General features: G+C 38.2%; 2 protein-coding genes across 6 annotated transcripts in view; one reads left to right on the forward strand and one right to left on the reverse strand.

Moving 5' to 3' along the window:
- Positions 1-649: 649 nt before the first annotated feature.
- On the forward strand, positions 650-20059 carry LOC117548468 (arf-GAP with dual PH domain-containing protein 1-like). Of its 4 annotated transcripts, none has more exons than XM_034219782.1 (11): positions 650-991; positions 6084-6214; positions 7065-7156; positions 9454-9535; positions 16176-16304; positions 16476-16622; positions 17027-17110; positions 17375-17437; positions 17590-17661; positions 17921-18149; positions 18244-20059. In XM_034219782.1, exons 1-11 carry the CDS (start codon positions 901-903, stop codon positions 18270-18272), a joined length of 1149 nt encoding a protein of 382 aa, XP_034075673.1. In that variant the 5' UTR covers positions 650-900; the 3' UTR covers positions 18273-20059. The 4 variants fall into 4 exon arrangements, with proteins under 4 accessions (XP_034075673.1, XP_034075674.1, XP_034075675.1 ...); XM_034219783.1 differs by having other exon boundaries at positions 653-991; positions 9454-9536; positions 16192-16304; XM_034219784.1 differs by having other exon boundaries at positions 658-1068.
- The window catches only part of LOC117548470 (ras-related protein Rab-26-like), a 53555-nt gene continuing 51281 nt past the window's right edge, over positions 19311-21584 (reverse strand). For both annotated transcript variants that reach the window (XM_034219789.1, XM_034219788.1), the window contains one exon: positions 19311-20901. In XM_034219789.1, coding sequence (XP_034075680.1) covers positions 20802-20901 — 100 coding nt within the window. In that variant the 3' untranslated portion in view covers positions 19311-20801. The remainder of the gene's footprint in view (positions 20902-21584) is intronic.

Consider the following 21584-nt stretch of genomic DNA (forward strand, 5'->3'; position numbering starts at 1 on the left):
CTGTGTCTCAGTTGGGTAAAGATTCACACAGTGAATTTTAAACATTTCAGTTGTTGCTAACAAAGGTCTGTTTGGGCCTGTGCACACGCATTTCTCTCAATCTCATGAGTTTTGTTGCGCCGGTGAGGCCTCTATTCATCCTTGGGTGGTACACATGTCACGCTAACTCAAATACATCTATGAAAAGTATGCAGTTTCTTGTTGAATGAAAGCTTACATTTCTCAATATTTTCCAAGTCGTGCCCCACTGACTCCCAATCCATACAATGTGCATTACCACACTGGAAAAATAAGAAAAACCTAATGTTATTACATGTTAGCGCCTCTACTATTTTCTACAAATAGTCTATTTAAACTTTATTTGTGGCCTTATTTTTTTTAATAGTTTCTTCGTCATTTGAGACTGACTGACTCTAAATTAATGCAGCATTGTATAACTACAGTGAGCAAGAAGGACTGCTTTTTTTGGGGGGGAATTTAATTTAGTCTATCTTTTATTTCTATGTGAGCAGCTAACCGACCTTTCGCTGCCAGATATCCAACATAAAACTAACTTCACTGTGATTGAAGGAGGAGGTAAACAGGCCATCACTGTTGAGGCGTATCGTGAGAGCGTTTCATACAATAACAATGACCGCTGGAGGTCTCACTCCGTAGAAAGAAACATACAACCTAAATGCATTTATTGTTGCGTCTATCTGGGCTTGGTTTCATAGCGTCAACACTGAACAGCCCCATTATTCTTTCACCCTCCGCCTAAAAATGACAGCCTTGTTGTAAGTTATTTAAGCGCGTTACTTCTACCTCCATCGCTACCACGGGCGAACATTTTACTTTCGATGCAAGACAGTTTGAGGTTTTCAGCCGCTGTGCAGGCGTCTCGGCAGAATCGTGAACAGCATGGCTTCGGATCAACACAAGATCAGGGAGCGTGTGAAGCAGCTTTTGGAAAAACCTGGGAATGGAAACTGTGCCGACTGTGGAGCTGCAGGTAGGCTGGAGGACAGTCACTGACAGATGATGACAAACTGACGTGAAAACACATCTTTTTATATTATATGGTCAGAGGTGAGTAAAAGTAGTAGGCTACCAGAGTGTAGGAATACTCTGTTACAATAAAAGTCCTGCATTCAAAGGATACTCTATTAAAAGTACAATTAGTATCAAAAATATACTTAAAGTACCAAAGTAAAAGTACTTATTATGCAGATTGGTCCATTTCAGAGTAATATATGATATGTTTTGATTATAATTATTGATGCATTAAAGTGTTATTAAAGCTGGTAAAGGTGCAGCTAGTTTGAATGACTTTGTATACTGCAGGTTAGCTTGTGATTTGACTCCAGGTGTAATTAAAGTCTTATTTAAGTGTTGATTATATTTCACATTATTAATCAAAATCTGCAAAGTAACTAAAGGTATAACATAAATGTAGTGGAGTTAAAGTACAAGATTGACCTCTGAATTGTAGTGGAGTAGAAGTACAAAGTAGCATACAATGGAAATACTCAAGTAAAGCACAAGTATCTCAAAATTGTACTTAACTACAGCACTTGAGTAAATGTATTTAGTTACTTCCCACCCGTATAGTAGCCTTTATGAATGTCCTACTTCATTGTTATTCCAGTGGGGTTTTACAAGCTACAAATAGTTAACTTTAAACCAGCATTTCTTACGGTGTATCTTGTACTTTCTCACAAGGTCCTTAAGTTTCTCTTCTCTGACCTGTAGCCTAGGAAAGGCATGGTTATGAAATACATGACAGTTGACATAACGAATGTCCTCATATGTGAGCAACGAATTTGGAAAGGTTCTTATGGAGATAGCGATTAAATATTGTATTTAGTATATGGATGTTAATATAAAAGACTTGTAGATCTATAGTATGTGTGTTCAAATGGTATGGATTTTCTATTGCATGTGCACTTGTAGTTTCACACCCTGATTGTCACACCTTGGTTTCACTTATCACATCTGCAGTTAAGTACATGGGCATACAAGAAAAACAGAGGCAAACGGGCGTGGTTTCTGAAACATCTATAGCCTGAGAGAGTCACAAAAGTCTAGTTTGTTTAATTGTTAATCTTCACTTGGTGTTGCTTCGGGTTAAAAAGGTGTCAGATTAACTCAATTGAATAAAGTATTTATATTATCCATTAAACGACTATTACTTTTCCAACTATTCGTATAGAAAACGTAATTTTGTGAATGCAGCAAGCTCATTTTTGTAAATTCTTCATTTTATTTTTCTTGAAAAACACTACCATTACATATATATTTCTCAAAATAGTAGCAGAATATTTTCCTCTTATGATTGGTTTATCGAGTGATTTCCAGGTTCTTCATGCACTTTGTGGACTTGACATATCTCTTCCATTCCTTGGCTAGTTTGTGCATCCTGGTTTATTGGAGAGTGACTTCTCTGTTAACCGGGCTCAACCACAGCAGGCCCACATAATGCAGAGAAGATGGGAGGGGCTAGCTACACATCAGCCTCTTGTCTCTTGTGTGCAGAGGCACAGTTTACATGTGTGCAGCTTTGTGATTATGCACAAGGAAGTAACAGTTTTTTTGCTCTTGTGCTATTTTTGAAATGTGTGTTCTTTAGAGAGGTTAAAGAGCTGCGGCACACTGATACAAACTCTGGCTGAGTTTCAACATAACCATTACGGAAACTGTAATCTCACCTTGCATCATGTGACTAATGATTCGGAAAATATACAGATGCTGTGCACACACACACATTTGCTTTCAATGAAACATCTTGAGAATATGGCAAACATATCATGAGTGCTGAAACAAAAGACTTCTGAAATTAATTAAATAAACCGTTTATATGAAACAGTGTATTTCATTTCAGAAGTCTTCATCACAGGTGTTTTTAGGTATAGGTGTTGAAGGTGGCAGTGACTCATACACAGTAAGCAAAAACGTGTGAATGTAACTTGTGAACATTTTGTAAGTGCAAATGGCATGTTGCACATACTAGTCACTTTATTTGATTTACAGAATTTTTGCCTGTGAATTTTTAATAATCAAAATAAAGTAGCTGTATTGTAAATGCATGCATGTCATGTCATTGTTTTTTTACGATTGCTTGAGCAGTATTTGAAAAAAGGGACTCCTTTTGACAAAACACTATTATGCAATTGACAGAAAAACCTAGACAAGTAGCAAAACACCCCCAGATATATTTTGCAAAAGAAACACTTGGTTCAAATCTATACAATCATTTGAAGAAAACATATTTGGAACTTTATGGTAAGAGCAAGGATCATAACATCAGATTCTCTTTGGACCAGAATATTAGAATACATTCTTAAATTCTTATATTTCATAAAGATAATAAAAAAAAAAGACAGGCACCCTCATCTTTTGCATTTTTAAAGTGCATAAATCCGAAAGCACCAAAATAATATTTCAAAAGTCATGCCATTTTAATTTACAAAGTGCTAAATCACAACACAAGTTATTTCAAGACACATAAATAACAATATGTCTGTGTTAAATAGAGAAGTGTGTGTGTGTATGTTTGTGTATAATATTTTAAATAGTGAGGCTAACAATGTGCTCATAGTTTTGAAGACCTGGGCCCAAGTTTTGCTACTTGAGTGTCAGTTTCAATAATTGTGCTTTGTAGGAAATGTTAGTGTTATGTATTGAAAAATCTGTTTTTCCTCAACGGCAACAATGTAGTTTAACAACGTTGATACACACATGCATATAAAGGTTTGATCTACTCTATGTATTCATAGTATAGATATGTAAATGTGTCTTACTCACAAGGTTTTTGAAGATAGTTCATCAACTCTCGCCCAACCTTTTTTGAACCGAGAGCTACTTTTAAAGTTGCCAGTCTGCCGAGATCTACCAGTCCAAATAGAGAGGCGTAGCCATTACTGACAGCCTAATACCAGGTAAATACACACTTCTACTTGTATAAAGCTGACCTTTGTACGATTAATACTTCATAAAATACTGCACATCCTTTATCTTACCTCTTTCTAATCTACACACATACAAGTATTTAACTGAAGTTACACAACAGTGTTGTTGATACAGAGTTGGAGTTTATTCACACGTCACATACAGTGGGTGATGTTTACAAGAAACATTGAACAGTGCTGCCACATATGACACAGGACAAAAAGAAAAGACTCTGAACCCTTTCTTTGCCATTATATAAAAAAGTGTTGCTACAAAAGTATAAATTAGGCTTACTAATAAGACAACTCAGAACTGAAGCTACACAGGAATCTGCTGACAAAGTGCAATAAAAAAGACACAATTAATAGAATCAAACCCTTTTTTTGTTGCATTTTAGTAGAGTATAAAAAGAAATGCCTTTAAAATAGGATGCAAGCAACACTAGTTTCTTAACTGAATTGATAATAGCCTATAATCAATTTAAACAGAACAGATCTGAATGTTTGCATTCTTATACCATTTCGTACAATAATTATAATGAATAAGTTCAAACAAACTAAAACTTACAGCTGATTAATAACGGTATCTAACTTGAGTTTTTATTATATCAAAAACCTGTTGAAATGCTACTGTTATTTTTACTGTCCCCCAAAAGCGCGTCAGCAGCCTCCAGGAATGCTTCTTTCACAACTTCGCCGTCTTTGAAAGACTTCATGTGTTTCGCAAGAACGTGACTGACACGATAAGATGCTCTGGTAGCAGCCTTGCTCTTGTTGTTGGGCCTGGTGAAAATGGACTGCTGTGCATTTAGCTGTCCTTTCAGGCCCCTCCCCTTTTGGGAGCGTAGGGTAGAATTAGGAGGGAATTCCGTCTCGTAGCGTTTGTGCACTGTTTTGAAATGCCGCTCCTAAATTACCCTTCTTCGATAAAGCCACGCTCGCATTGCAGATGAGACAGATGGACTTTGAATTGGAATAGATACAATAATAATCATCCTCCCACTTGTCGTGTTATTCAATAATACACGTGAGTTCAACTGTCACAATTACGTGTCTCTTTATTGGTAGCCCACATGCTAGAACACTCCTAGCTCACATGCTCCGTTACCATAACATGTCGTCTGCCTATGACGTCAATGAACCGTGCCCGTAAGGCTTCACTCCTATTGGCTAACACACACACATATACAATAACACCACACCACTCGGAGTGAAAATGATATATTTTGGGCTTTTTTGCTTCTGCCGTAATTGCGGTCTTGTGTGTGTGCGGACTGTCACTCCTGTTGAGTTGACACGGACAACGTCAGCTAACTAGTGCACTGCCCACCAGCCACGCCCCGACACATGGGGTCACGCCGGCCAATCACAAAGCTTTGATGCGTTCAAGTGCATTATTCTGGCACAGGAAATGTATGTTACAGGACATTAACGATAAAACAGAATGTTGTTGTTCTATTTTTAGGCACATCTCGCGATCGACTGGGAATCTCCTCGCGATCGACCGGTCGATCGCGATCGACTGGTTGGGCACCCCTGCAAGCAGATGTAGTAAATGGGGTGCAGAAGAAACATGAAACAGTACCTCTCTCACTACTGCCCCCACCCTGAAAAATGGAAAGGAAAAAACTGCCTGCTCTCACACAAACCTAAATACAAGTTCTGATCATCAAACTGAACTCCACCACGGTTTTGGTTGTGTTTTCTTTACTTTGGTCGATATGCTTGAGATATAGTGAAGCCATCAGTGTCTGTCAGTTCATGACTCAGCACGTTTACACATAGGCCTACAAGGAATTTGCTTTGGTATCTGGCGGTAAGAACATAAACAATCTAAGAAAAATAAGTTTTAATAGTAACCAAAAAAAACAATATATAAGGATAATGAAAAATAAGTATTTTTAAGACACTGTTTAGCATTAAAAGAAAGAATACTAAAGAAAAGTATTTACACCAAATTTAAATGTAACTATACAAAGAACCATAAAAGCTAAAAAACGAATCATTTAGGACAATACAAATATGACAATATATGGCAAACTACAGTTAATTATATTTTAAAGTGGAGGGCTTTGCAGCCGTGTGCAAGACATTGTTATTGAGCTATTGCTGTTTTTTTTTTTGTGAATCTACTTATGTCTTTATGATGTTTTTCAGATCCGGAGTGGGCGTCCTACACCCTGGGAGTGTTTATGTGTCTCAGCTGCTCCGGCCTTCATAAAAACATTGCTCAGATCAGCAAGGTGAAATCTGTTCTTCTGGATCCCTGGAGCTCCTCTGAGGCGGAGGTAAGGACCTGTGTGTGCTGTGAAGGTGAAGCTCTGTGTTCTACAAGAGAATACCTGCCTTGGTTAGCTCGGCTTGAGCGAACATCTGTAGCCATTGGCCTCTATGCCTGCCTCGCAGAGAGCCCCTGCATCCCTGCCTCGCAGAGAGCCCCTGCATCCCTGCTTAGAAGAATAAGACAAGTCATCAGACTCAATTCAGCCCGGCTGAAAGGCATGAGCCAGCAGCTGGCAGCAACAACCAATATCTTTGTGTGTGTGTGTGTGTGTGTGTGTGTGTGTGTGTGTGTGTGTGTGTGTGTGTTCTGAATCCTAGGACTCTCAGACTTTAAGAACACATAAGTACTTTAAATTAATCAAGAAAAAGGTGAAAAGAATGTTTTTAGTTTTTAAACTTACATACATCCTATCCAGATGAATTGTGGTATGCTGCTTTCCAGTGCGGTGTGCATCAACATGTTTGTGGTGTGTTTCATCATTGGCTCTTTCTCTCTGTGTGCTCCTTTCTTCGTCTTTCTCCCCTGATCTGTGTGTTTGTGTGATCGTTAGTCTCCTAGCTGCATGCTTATGCATGCTGAGCAGTGTTCTCTGTGATGAATACAGAGACACAAAAGAAGAAGCAGCCATGGCAGCAGCTCCGTCTCCCTCTGGGCATGAAGCAGCCACACAAACACTGAGCTGCAATCACCTCATTATGTGTGTGTTTTTGTGTGTGTGTGTTTTGTGTGTGCGACCGCTCCACATCAGCTAAATACACATACACACTCTCATGGCCATTGAGACACAGACAATACACGATTACACACAGATATCTCTTACAAACATCAGATGTTTCTCTTCCTTGCCTCTGCAGTTTATGGAGTCTGTGGGTAACAATGCAGCCAAGGCCAAGTATGAAAAGATAGTCCCTGCCTTCTACTACACCCCTACACACAAAGACTGCACGTGAGTGATGTGTCTTCCTCCACCCTTTTCTTAACGTCTGATTCTGGGCTGGGTTGCGTTCCGATAATCCAAAAATCAGCTCCTAAATTCTAACCCTATCTCCTATTCCTTGACCTCTGAGTGAAACGTCACGGGGTTAAGGGATAGTGGATAGGAGAATTCAAAAGGACTTAGGAGAAGAGACTGCGGTACTTTCGAGAATCCGAATGCACTTTCACTATCCGACGTGTTTATGATGCGCCAGCGGACGTCATTAATGTGCGTCTGCTGCTGTGGGGAAACTATGGAAACTACAGTTTTCTATAGCGGACTACAACATGGATGTTTAATAAGAACGAGGGACTACTGTAAACTCATCTAGAGACTCTGCACCGTGCTCTGATGCTGTTGCTTTATGCTTTATGAACGTGGACAACAGAGAAACATATTCTTCATGACCAAAGTTGGAATTGTAATAAAAAAGGAAAGTGAAACTTATGCTCATCACCCTCTCCCTCCGGTCCACATTAATACAAATGATCCCAATACGTATGATTGTATGAAAATATCTTAAAATCAATACAAATGTATTTATTATAAACGTTAGTCCTTAACATCTATCACTGTGTATATCACCATTCAAACATCTTTTAAAAGTTGAACAAACCCCACACAGCTCAGTAAAGACTGTGAGATGTTGACTTTATTTGATCATTTCAGTAAAAACTAACGTTCATATTTCTCTTTTTGATTATAATACTGATGAACGTTCAGAAAAAAGCACTTTGGCAACTTACCACATACGTTTTAAAATGCTTAATAAGAACCGTAACTTTCATGATATCATTTCTCGGTCATAATCGGTTGTTTCCGTGACTGTTGTGATGGCAGAATTGGAACGGCACTTATCATGGCTGCCACTGAGGGACTTCCGGGTCATTTCACTTGGTTAGGAAGGTTCCTAAGCTAAATGGACTATTGAAATACATTTGTATTTATTTTAAGATCTTTTAATAGTTCATACAATCATACGTATTGGGATCATTTGTATTAATGTGGACCGGAGGGAGAGGGTGACGAGCATACGTTTCACTTTCCTTTTTTATTTCAATTCCAACTTTGGTCATGAAGAATATGTTTCTCTGTTGTCCACGTTCATAAAGCATAAAGCAACAGCATCAGAGCACGGTGCAGAGTCTCTAGATGAGTTTACAGTAGTCCCTCGTTCTTATTGAACATCCATGTTGTAGTCCGCTGTATAGAAAACTATAGTTTCCATAGTTTCCCCACAGCAGCAGACGCACATTCATGACGTCCGCTGGCGCATCATAAACACGTCGGATAGTGAAAGTGCAGTCGGATTCTCTAAGTACCGCAGTCTCTTCTCCTAAATCCTTTTGAATTCTCCTATCCACTATCCCTTAACCCCGTGACGTTTCACTCAGAGGTCAAGGAATAGGAGATAGGGTTAGAATTTAGGAGCTGATTTTTGGATTATCGGAAAGCAAACCAGGTCTTATCCTTTGTCCAGAATTTGAGCAGCTATAGGAGTGTGTGTTAACAGCGATTAACAGCATTGCAAACCTTGGCTGATTATATATTGTGGTTTTTGTTGCGAAGACACAGTCAAATGTTTCTGATAACATCTAAAAGCCTGCAGCTATTGTTCTGCAGAAAGATGCATTCACTAAAAGTAGGGCAAAAAGTGGTTATCGTTGCCAGGCTAACATGCAAAAACTACTCGGTGATAAGAATAGTTTTTATCAGGAAGTACAATTCGGTCAAGGTTTTTTTTTAACTGTCCTGAAAATATTAATATGCAACAACTTAAAACTAGAAGAGACCTGCAATGTGTTTATGAAAGATTATTGTTTAATGTAAGGAAACGGGTGATTGGACAAAGACGAGAGTAAAATGTAGATACATTTTCTGCAAAGAGCTTTGAGCATTTTGGGAAACCATCTATTACATTAAATATCATGATGCATGATGATTAAGTATGGTGACATTATGTGGTGTCTTGTTCAGAAGAATAATGAAGCTGCATTCCCATCCAAGGTGTTGCATGCTTTATAAATGTGAAGGATTATTATTAAGGGAACATGAACAGTTAAGATTAATTTATCATGATAGATGGCATGAGGCCCAAGTGATGATTACAAGGTGATGAGCCATGTATTGACACTGATTCTGATCAAAGCATGCATGAAATTGCTCAAAGCCTTCCATGGAAGTTAATGAGACGTTTCCAACAGATTCATTTTAGCATGGAGTAAACATCAAACGTAGCTGAGTGTCTAACTCCAACTGTTGTGCAGGCTCCTGCGGGAACAGTGGATCCGAGCCAAGTACGAGAGGAAGGAGTTCCAGTGTGTGAAGAGGCAGGAGCCTTACTCAGCAGGTAGGAATACATCTCTGCTGTTATGAGCACAGGCCGGCCATGACCAATTGGCTGCCCTAGGCAAGATTTTAGCTGGCGCCCCCCACAATTAAAACAAAAGAGAAAGAAATATTTCACTTTATGCATAATGAATCTAGAATATATGAATGTTTCATTTTTTTAAATTAAATTACAGAAAATAAGTTCTATGATATAGTATTTTTTTAGATGCACCTGTAGATTCAGCTTTAGCATCCAACCAGATGGCAAAGAAGCAGTTAAGTGCAGTGTAATATAGCATATTAATGATAAAGGCTAAGGTATGGAATTTAACCCATAAGAACCCGGACCCATTTCTACTTTTGGGGAAATTAAGGGGAACATAATTTAGACTAAATAGACCACCGAGAACACATTTCTGACAAGAAACCCCCCCTAGTGTCAAATATCTGAAATGTGACATATATGTCACATTGGGCTTTAATGGTAAAATAACTCTTATTGTTAACTTAAAGGGGACCTGTCATGCAAAATGCACCTTTGTACGTCTTTTATACATGAATATGTGTCCCCGGTGTGTCAGGGAACTCACCAAGTGTCAGAAAACACAACCCTCTCTCTTTTCCTCCATACCCAAAATCTCTAAAAACGGGGCTTTAACGGATCTGATACAGACTGATACAGATTTGAAAAGAGTCTGATGTCAGTGACGAGGAGCTCCGCCTATATGGCCAACTCTCCACCAATCAGGGGAATGAGAGGTTGCCGTGGCATGGTAACAGCATGGTAACATGACGCTGCTCGTAACTCGGCCCCCTCCTTTGCAGGGGGGCGTGGTCAGCTGCAGCACATGGGGGGAAGCATAATAGAGCGAAATGAGGCATGGCATGATCTGCTTGGTATTTTGAAAAAGAAAACGTATAAATATACCTTATATAGGTATGGCCCTACAATATATTATTCAAATATAGCATGATAGGTCCAATTAATGAGGAGGATTTTTTGGTTTAAATTAGTTTGAACATTCTTTGAATTGAAGAATAAGAACATATTAACTCAATATAATTGAATAAGCTAAATTAACTGTGCAGATAATAATAATATTTCTAATTGTGCATATATGTCACTTTGGGTTTACTGTGAATGTTTAGGGTTAAAGTCCCAAATGAGATATTTATCTAATTTGTTTCATATCAATTTGATCAATAAATGTTTCCACAACAGGTTAAATGTAATAAAGGACATGTTATGTAAGCATTTTATTTCTTAAATGGCTTGAATTTTACCTTTAGCAACAAAAAAAAAGCTTTTGAAATGTAGCTAGTTCTGTCACATGTGTTAGCCTGGCACATGGACATCTTGGACATGTTGTTATGGGAACACAAAATCAAATGTCCTGCACCAGGACCCACCAGACTGTTCAGTGTGTGTCACTTGGGGATTTCATGAGATAAAAACAAGGCTAAAGCTGTATAAGGAACTTTCCAGAACATTTCAAGTTCATGTGACACCCATGACACGGTGGGTCCTTATGGGTTAAGATGGGAGTAATTGACGTTAACTCTAAATAGAACTATGGATTAGCAAACAGACAACCTTGTTATCGTCTAAAAGTAAGCTAGCAAGTTAACACTGTTCCATCAATGGTAACTACAATTCAATTGACTTTTGATTAATCATCACATGAAAGCTGCTACAGGGGAGCTGTTTAGGTCCATTACTCTTTTCTCTCTATATGTTACCGCTCGGCGACATCATCAGAGAGTATACCATTTAAACAAAGCTTTCTTTCTTCTCAGAAACATAGCGAAGGTACGACCATTCATAAATCAAAATGATGTAGAGAAGCTAATTCATGCTTTTATATCTAGCCGACTAGACTACTGAAATGCACTATTCACTGGTCTCCCCTAGAAAAGTATTGAAAGACTCCAGCTCATTCAAAACTCTGCAGCTAGTCTACTAAATAATACCAAAAGGAGGGAACACATTAGTCCTGTCTTAGCTAGTCTACACTGGCTTCCTGTAATTTTTAGAATTGATTTTAAGGTGCTTCTCCTCACATACAAAGCTCTAAATGGACAAGGACCCAGCTACATTGCTGACTCTAATAAACCCACCAGAACATTGCGATCATCAGATGCAGGTCTTTTAGAGGTCACCAGAAAGAGTCATGAGAAGATCGGTGATGCAGCCTTTGTAAACTACGAACTTCAATCCCCTGTATGAAAGGTGCTATACAAATAAAGTTATTATTATTATTATTATTATTATTATTATTATCACATTAACGTTACTGTACCTTTGTCTTCTCCCGTTATTCCTCCTCCTCCTCTTTTCTTTTCTTTCTTCCCTGGGCACCGGATATCTTTATTAGTTTCGACATGGTGATGGCTAATTATCGTATTATCGTCAGGTAGTTAGCATATTTTTTCCCCCTCGAGTCACGGCAGGTCAAGTGTCAGTTCAGAAAATCCCCCCGGGGCACTTCAACTTACCTGACTACGGGGGGGCGCCATAGTTTATGGGCGCTGTACGCAAGGTAGGCGTAGTTCTGTTAAGATAAGATGATAAGATGTACTTTATTGATCCCAAATTGGGAAATTGTTTTATTATTAAATATCATTACTTTTTTGTTTTCTTCCTCCCAATTTTCGGCACCCCCCCATGGATGGATGCGCCCTTAGCATTCACCTATACTGCCTATGCCAAGGGCCGGCCCTGCACATTATACTTATGCTTACTCAGGAAAACAAGTAATTGTTTGTGTCTCACACACAACCACTTATTCAGCATGGAATGAATCCTCAGCAGGGAAAACTGCATCATACATTTCTTATCAACTGACAATTACACAATTAGAGTTAGTCAATAAGGGAAGAACACTGCTGTCCAACATCAGCTCCTCACATACTCCTTTTTATTCTGCTTTACATGCGATCTTTTCTTATCCACACCGACCTCTATGAATGCCTACTTGAATATGTGTCACCCTTTTCTCACGGTTAACTGTGTGAAATGATTTTTTCATTGATATCCTCACTAAATGTGTATTATTGAACCCGTATCTTAATATTTTGTGCTGAATCATGTGTCTGTGCGACTGCTGTGTCACAAATGACAAATGTTTTTTGGTTTATCGCACATTGCAGCCTCATTAAAGAGAGACAGTGGCCCCAACCTGTCTGCGTTTCAGACTCAGCTAATCAATAATGGATGCCCCCCGCAAAGTGACTGGCAAAGATTATGCCGTCTCTATCTCCTGAGTTTCTGGAATCTTGTAGCTGTGTCCATGTTCAAGACCTTTGACTACATCCATGTTAAGTGAGTTAAAGTAGTGGAAATATTACTCAGCTAAAAGAAACAAATACTCATCAGTTGTTTTTCCAGTGTTTGACGGCAAGTTTAAAACAGATGTCGAACACCAACCATTTTGAACAATTGGTAATGACACATTATAATGCAGTTGTAAGGGGATGGTTATCTGTTTCAACTAAACTTAACTCAAAAGGTAAGGCAATTTGTGATTGGTAGATGATTTCTATGTTGTAGCAGATGTATGGAAACGACAAAGATCAATACATTTATAAACACCTACATCTGCTTGCAAAATAAAACATTAATTACATGTTTATATTAGGGGGATTTAAATTCTAGCACTGAATGAAAAAGAACACACAGTTCTTGAATGCAACTTCCGATATATTTAGTCAGAAGTAAACTCACTAGGGTTCAAAAGTGTAGTAACTGGGTGCTGTCATTATAGTGAGACATGTCTGTAATGTGTTATGTTTTTCCTGATAAAGATAGTCATCAAATACGCCTTCTATCAGGTTTTATTGGGTGCTTCCCTTTGTTCCTTTTGTGTGCCGGAAACAGGAAGTTGTGCAACATAGAGTCAGTTAACCTTATTGAAGACATGGGTTGTGGCCATTCTTCGGTTGAACATGTGGAGGACATTTTTATTTTTATTTTTTTTGACAGGGACAGTGCACATTGATTAACATTTCTGTAAATGCGCCAGAGTTAGCCAACAGGCTATTTTTCATCTGCAGTCCCTGGACAGATGTTGAAAGTCAAATACAATCAGTAAAACAACATTCAACATAGATGCTTATATTATAATAAAAGCATATATAAAAACAAAACAAAAATACATATTCACAAAGCAGACAGATAGCAACAGGTCAAGGCACATGTGTACAAACAGAGCGTTGTAAAGTGCACATCGTGTCAGTGTTGACAGAGCTGATTTTCCACCATGTTTTTAAATGAGATTTGAATAAACTGCAGGTGTTTTGTTCTCTAATCGTTACTGGGATTGGGTTCCACTGTTGTGCAGCTTTAAAAGAAAATGAAGATTGGCTGAATTAACTCTTCCTTAGTGGAACAACACAGTCTCCTCTTGTTGCAGCTCTTGTTGACCTAGTTACAGATGTGCGTATGGTGATAAAATGTCTGAGTGGAGGTGAGGTAAGGCCGTGTATTATGTTGTACATGAGGCAAGCATTTGCATATCTAATTACATTTCCCCAGCTCAACAAGTTGTATTTTGTGACTATTGGGCAATGATGAGAATGAACTGATTTCTTATCTACTATTTTAAGTGTTTGTTTGTATAATGATTCCAGGGGTTTAAGAGTGGTTGTACAGGCATGTGACCAGGTTGTTAAGCAGTAGGTGATGTGAGATATAACCATAGAGTGCATGTACACCAGAGCCGCCTCTGATGTACATGCACTCTATGGTTCTATCTCACGTCACCTACTGCTTAACAACATGTTTCTCCACACCCGCCCCGAAAGGATTTTGTCTTTTTTAGAGCCACAGTGTTAGTGTCACACAAATGTTGTAACACAGTTACAATTGGGCAACCTCCTCAGGCCAAACATCATTAGGTCATTTCAGTTCACTGTGAGCTGAACGGGGAAAACGAGGAAAGTCAAAACCTGACTTTAAGGTATAAAAGATCATATCTGAGTCTCATGACTGTCTAACTCTCCCACTGTGTCTCTGCCTCTTTGTCAATGGCCTCCTATGTTGTGCTGTGCAGAGGCTGAGGAGCATGTGGCTCTGTGTCTCTGCCACGAAGGGAGAATGGCCTCTTTTGTGTACAAATGTTCTATATATCATTACTTCTAGATTTTATGCCAGGGAAGAAGAGCCCCGATATGTATAAACCTGGAGAAAGACATACACTCTGGTCCAAAACGTGCCATACTCTCCCAAGTGTCTACACATATTTAACTCCCTGTTGTAACAGTGAATTAATTCTCTTGTTCTCCTCTCCACATTCTGACCCTCCTCCTCTCTGCGGAGGAGCAACACTTCTAGATTAATAAATAATTGATGAAGCCATTTATCAACCAGAAGTTTACTGCTGTGTGCTTCCCACATCATGACTACTTTATTACTGTACAAGAAGCAATGAAGGGCCAAAGGGATCGGAAGTTATCAGTTGTATTTCACAAAGGAGAGTGGCACCGTACTGGCAAGTCTCTCTAAAGACATCTCTGTTCTTTGCGTGTCATTGCATTGCACTTTTGTAGCACAAATACTTCTCTTGTACAGCTCCGGGGAAATACTTTTATAGGTTGTTTCTACTGTATCACAGGGGGTTATTTTTATATTTCTGATTATAGACGCCACCCTCAGTCAAGCTGGAACTGAAACTTATGGGCTCTCAAATTAAATCAAATGAAAATGATAATAGAATATGCTAAAAAGTGGTAAAAGTATCTTGCTACAAATAAAATAATAGAAATAACAATACAAATATTTAAGTAGTTTGCAATATTCTTTTTTAGATAATACCAGCTAATGAGCAATGTCTAGTCTCTAGGTTCCTTAGCTGTGCAAACACGTCTTGTTTATTTAATCTGGAAACCCTAAATAAAGAGTCACTTTATTATAGTAATTCAAATCCATTTCTCAGATATTTAGAGTAAAAATAATTTTGTTGAGTATTGCCATGTAGTTGATTTGTGCAAGTAAGTTTGTGGGTCTATATTGGCCGTTGAACATAGAGCAATGACGATGCATTTATTTCTGTTGGCTGCTGGATATTGGGCACAGAGAGGCCACTGTCAAGAACAGAGCCAACAAGATATGTGTGTGTGTTTGTGTGTGTGTGCGTGTGTGTTTGTGTGTATGTGTGTGCGTGTGTGGGGGACGGCATTTGTGTCAAGTTTCTTTCAGTAATGTTCTACTAGTTAAAGCTGAATTATTTATGACACAGAGGAGTTTCCTCTCACCACTGCCGAACTGCTGAGAATGTTGACCACAAAAGCTAAAGTGCACAAACAATATGACAGGTCTTTGTAACGTAGAAGCTTTCAGCGGTCTCTATTGTTTCCGGATCAGTTTCATGTATAGAATGACCTGCTTAAAGATCTCTTACACTCTCAAATGGAAACTGCTGCGCAATGAAACATTACATACAGTTTCAAGGCACATTTGTTTATAACGACCAACATGTAAGCATTCATTTGGCTTAATTTTCAGCAGAGTCTGTCATACAGTAGCTTCATTTTCCCTTTATATTAATCCATTTTGGATTTTCTCTCGTGTGAATTCTTATCTTAGATTTGTGGAATGTTTTGTCTAAAATGTGTTTTCCCTCTGTGCTGTCTCTGTATTCATCCTCTCTGTCACTGTGACGGGACCCTTGTGGCAGGCTACAGAGAGGGGTTTCTATGGAAACGAGGCAGAGACAACGGACAGTTCCTCAGCCGGAAATTTATTCTGTCAGAACGGGAAGGTGTTTTGAAGTATTTCAACAAGCATGATGTGAGTGTTTTATAACACTGTCTATTTTTTTTACTAAATCTGTATTTGATTTGACGAGGAATGTTTAAATCTGCCGTTGTTCAAAATAAGTCACTCTCTGAAGATATGCAGTGATCTCCATTCTTTTCTATTCTATTCATATAATTCTAACAATGTTTTTCCTCTCTGTAGGCCAGAGAGCCCAAAGCGATATTGAAGATCAACACTGTGAATGCCACTTTCCAGCCAACAAAAATCGGCGTTAACAACGGCCTGCAGATAACATATTTGAAGGACAACAGCACTAGGAATATCTTCATCTACCAGGAGGATGGAAAGGTGAGGGGCAGTGATGCTGTTTGGGTTTTTTTGGTGGGTGAAGAAAAGAGCAGGAGTGTTTGTAGGAAAAGGTATAAGAGTCCCTCTAGTGGAAATGGTTTGTCATTACAAGGCTGTGTATTAGAAGTTTATTTAAATAATAACTATTCATCCTTAATTGCTAAAGGCTTCCAAAAACTCATAAAGCACAATAAATACAATTGCGACAATATGCTGGTCTCTTTCAAATGGAGCACATCTCCCTTGGCTTTAAAAATGCCATTTGGAAAAAGCTATTTTGTCTTGTAATGTGTGCCTAATGTATTGCTGGGGTATTTATGGATTATCAGTGCAGACTTTGTGACTGAGGAGAATATTCTTCAGTAAGAGTCTGTCACTAAAAGTCCTGATGTCCTTTCTTGAAGGAAATGGTGGACTGGTTCAACGCCATTAGAGCTGCCAGGTATCACTACCTGGAGGTGGCTTTTCCAGGAGCTTCCAAATCTGAGGTGAGTACAGTACATCTACACATACATACAATTCAGGCTGAGAATACCTTTTTTGCATTACTTTCTCCGATTTAAAAATGACAAGTAATGCTAATTTGATTGACGGACTGGGAGAAATAAAAACAACATAAATACTTAGTAGTTCAATTATAAATAATAGTTAAATAAAAACGTTTTGTCACACTATTTCTGGGAATCTGGCTTAGGCCCTGCATACATACACTCACACTCATTGATTACTTATTCACTTTTTTGTTTGTCTAGTTGTTGCAAAAGCTAACAAGGAACTACATAAAGGAAGGTTACATGGAGAAGACCGGTCCAAAGGTAATGCAGTTTTCTGTTAATGGAATACTCTTTTTACAAATGATGTATAGGTTAGAGAAATATGCTAAACCTATAACAGTGTCTTGCAAAGTATAAAAGCAAAGTTATACATTTGCTGATTGAATTGAGCTAATGCCATGTTTGTCCCACAGCACACAGAGGGCTTCAAGAAGAGATGGTTCACGATGGACGACAGGAGGCTCATGTACTTCAAAGACCCACTGGTATCAAAACTGTTTGCATTAATAAACCCCTTTATGTGTATGTGACCAGCAGATAGTGCTGTGTTCCTTTTTCCAACTGTGTATTAGTCTGTTTAAAGGGAAAATGTTTTCAAAATCGTATTAGATATTCATTTTCCTATTAGATCTATCTAAGATAAATCTAGCTTTTGGCTTTAGCGCCCCATAGTGAAAACTACAAATCAGTTTTTTTTGCTTAATTCAAGATTATTAAACCCTGTGTTCCTCACTCCTCTGCCAGGATGCCTATGCGCGAGGCGAGGTGTTCATTGGCAGTAGGGAAAACAGCTACTCCGTGCTCCCGGGCCTCCCCCCGAATATCCAGGGCTACCATTGGCAGTTTGGAATCACCATAGTAACCCCAGACAGGAAGTTTCTCTGTGCGTGTGAGACTGAAGAAGATCAGAAAGACTGGATCGCTGCATTTCAGACGGTTATCAACAGACCGATGCAGCCTCAGGAGTACGCAGGTGGGTTAAACAGCCAACTAAGTTAAATCGTTACTTAGCTCTTTTTCCCTCATTGTTGGAGTCTGATATATATTTGTTTATATTCTCTCTGCAGTGGAGGCTTACTTTAAGCACAAACCATGACTGTCGTAGTGTTTGAAGACATGTTGGTGCAGGGAGTGGATCTGGCGGAAGAGAAGGGCCTGAGATATGTTTTTAGTCTCATTATTGAAGTCTTCATAAAGACTTAAGTGTGACAAAGAAAAAGACCTGAAGGTGAGACCGTTGGCATTCCCACAGTGACTCCTTCACTGTACCATCCTGCTCAATCACTCCTAACTCCCTCATCTGTTATGTGACTTACAGTATATACGTGAAAGAGGTCAGTCATCTTGACCTTAAAGTGCAAAAGATTGCTTGAAGCAATCAGAATTGTTGCTGCTCAGATGTCAAAATAAGTTTTTCTATGTTCCAAGTATGAATACTTAAAATACTTTGATGTTTAATACAACTGAAGAAGCCTTGCATTTCAACCAAATGTACAAACAGAACCCTTCTGGCCAGTTATATGCAAACTCAGAGATTATCTGACAAACTGCAAAGATTCTGTAAATCAGGAACAATACAAACATGGTCTGTATATACTCATTTGTTTTCATGTAGGGGTACAATATTTAATTCTCAATGTATTTATTTTTGTAATTGTCTGATTTGCTATGTGCAGCTTTTAATATACATCTGCTATATGTTAATAAGTGCCAAGCATTGCAGGTTTGCTTTATTTTATATATATTCATGCAGCTAAATATTAACTGCATTGATTTTTTCCCAATCACATTTAAGAATTGAATTCCCTTTGTAAACCAGTACATATTGTGATCCTTTTCAAGTATTGACTTAAGTGATATGATTATTTATCCAGTAGAGGGAGACAAAGGACAAGCTTTACACTTACTATGACCCCCACCCAAAACTTGAGGGACTTGTACTAGTCCAGGACTAAATGCACAAAAGAGAGGTGTGCAGATGCTTTTGCGCAGTATTGCGATGGGGCAGCATCGCCTTTATATAATACGAGTGCCCTGCTTAAGCGTCACCAACACTTTATTCTCCACCACACAGCGTTTTACAACTCATGTTCTGCACTGCGAAGTTGTGAGTAAAACTGAAATGGGGTCACTGTTAAGGATAAAAGCCACATTCCCTGTGTTTTATTGTAGTTAACTTTCAGTTACAGGAAAGAAGGTGCACATTAAAAAGTAGTGGAACCAATAATACATTACTCTGAACATCAAGATTCAAGAAATATGAAAAAGTGCAGTATACTGTACAGAGATAACCAGTTTCTAGACATAAAGTGAAATCTACCAAAGCAAGCTGTACAAAAAGAGGCCTATGCTTCTTTTACAAAGAACAGTTTAATCCTGTTAACAGATTATAAGAAAACGTACTCGCCGGACATTTCAGAAAACATGGCACTAACTACCCATTTATATATTCATGAATGGAAAAAAGCTGCCTACTAATGTTTGCACACTGACTACTAATAAAACAAGAGAAATATACACATCTGTGTGTCGTACACAATAATGTAGGTCTTAATTTCCCCAATATACCCCCAACAATTGCACACACTCTTATCTACGATCTAAAGTGCTATTTTCCACAGTTATGAAAAGAAAATGTTTCACATCGTGTTTGTAAGATTTAAACAATTTAATAACTAAAGCATAAATATTAATTTAGAAGAAAGGTTGTATTAGAGCTTTTCAAGACTCAACATTGATCCTCGAATGTTGAAAATATACCAAACATGTTTAAGGTTCTTTGACCCATGCACTGCCTTGTTTCTGAATGCTTGTTTAAACTAACTGTATATTTCATTTTTGAATCTAGCATGAATTCAAATCTAATAAAATACTTTAATGTGGCTCACGATGCTCTTCTGTACATCATATCTTTGTATACAGAATAGCAATATACATGATTAAAAGTAAGACATGTTTCCCTATATCCACAGCTGAATCATGGAAATGCTTAGATTGAGGTTATGCTGGTGAGCTAAACTGGCTCCAAGGAACTTGTTTATTAACTGAAATTAACACTAGACCATGGACCAAACACATCAAAATACATCTTTTATATTAACATTCATCCACACGCTCTTCAAGAAGAGAACATTCAACCAGAAATAGCATTGTAACATTTTAAATGGATGTGAGAAATAAATAGCATTACAGAACAAGGTATATTGTAAACAGTTTTAAATCCCTTTACAATTAAACCTAAAGGGTGGTGCCTGATTCTGCGTTAAAAATGTCATGCAGCTACAGTTACGGCAGGAAATGTCCATTAACATGTTAATAATGGAGTTGTGCAGGGTTTGTATCTATCTTTTGCACACCACACTACGGGGCTACTTTCACAGCTGCAGGATGGAGATGATTGAGGAAAAGCAGGACAGACAAAACAGAATAGGGCAGTGAGAGGAGTGCAGAACAACAGATGGAGGGCGATTTGAGAGTGGAGAAAAATAAAGGGCAAAAAGATGTATTACTGGAGCCGACTCTTATCTCAGATCAGGCCAGATAGGAAAACCTAGAGTACGAACACGAGTGATCCTCACACATAAACACACACTCTCTCAGATCCAGAGGATGATGAGGGCAGGCTTTAAGACCTGCAGCATCCGGTGGTCTTCATCTCCTTGTTTACATACTCCTGGAGCTTAAACTTCTCAATGGGATCCTTTATAGAGCGGTGCTTCAGCTCCCTGAGACAAAAAGAGATTTAAAAGGTGAGTTTAAACAAAATGCAGCCAACGTAAACACTGCAAAGTATCATTTTGTGTCTTACGTTTCTCAAAAAACGAATGTAGGAAAGTGTTATGGAAGCACAACGTTTCAAGGTTCTTTATTTGTCATACGAACATAGCTGCAGAGTAGTTATGTCGATGAAAATCTTAAATCACAGGCTTCTCCAACAGTGCAACACAATAATATAGAAAAACAGACAAATATAGTGCAAGTAAATATTAAAAAGTAAATACAAAAAGAAAAATAGTTTAAAAAAAGTGAAGTAGTGAAATAAGAGTCTATATGCAAGCTATTGGAATGATATATTAGATAAATAATTACTAAGTAGCAGATGAATGTTATGGATGTTACAACAGTTCTATCATGTATTGTTTTTTAGATAAGTATATAAAATGCATGGCATATACATGAGAATTAGAGTGAAGTAGTCAAGCAGTTCAACTAAACCTCCATTTAAATATTCATACATTCTGGATTTTTGACATTTTAAAGGGTTTAACAGATATATTTTTTTCTAGTTGAGTCAATAACTCAAGTCTGGAGTAGAAAAGTTAGCAAGTTTTGAATTAAAACATTTTTTACATTCACATCAATCACATTTGTATATTCCTTAATGACAGTATTGTGCAGTTAGATCATC

Source organism: Gymnodraco acuticeps, unplaced genomic scaffold (assembly GCF_902827175.1).
Source record: "Gymnodraco acuticeps unplaced genomic scaffold, fGymAcu1.1, whole genome shotgun sequence".
In the NCBI taxonomy this organism is placed as follows: Eukaryota; Metazoa; Chordata; class Actinopteri; order Perciformes; family Bathydraconidae; genus Gymnodraco; species Gymnodraco acuticeps.

Bases quoted from the DNA above. Each gene is read 5' to 3' on its own strand.
- LOC117548468 (XM_034219782.1), top strand. From the start codon at position 901: ATGGCTTCGGATCAACACAAGATCAGGGAGCGTGTGAAGCAGCTTTTG. The intron at 17,111-17,374 runs GTGAGTACAGTA...TTGTTTGTCTAG, and splicing joins CAGGAGCTTCCAAATCTGAG to TTGTTGCAAAAGCTAACAAG. The intron at 17,662-17,920 runs GTATCAAAACTG...CTCCTCTGCCAG, and splicing joins TGTACTTCAAAGACCCACTG to GATGCCTATGCGCGAGGCGA.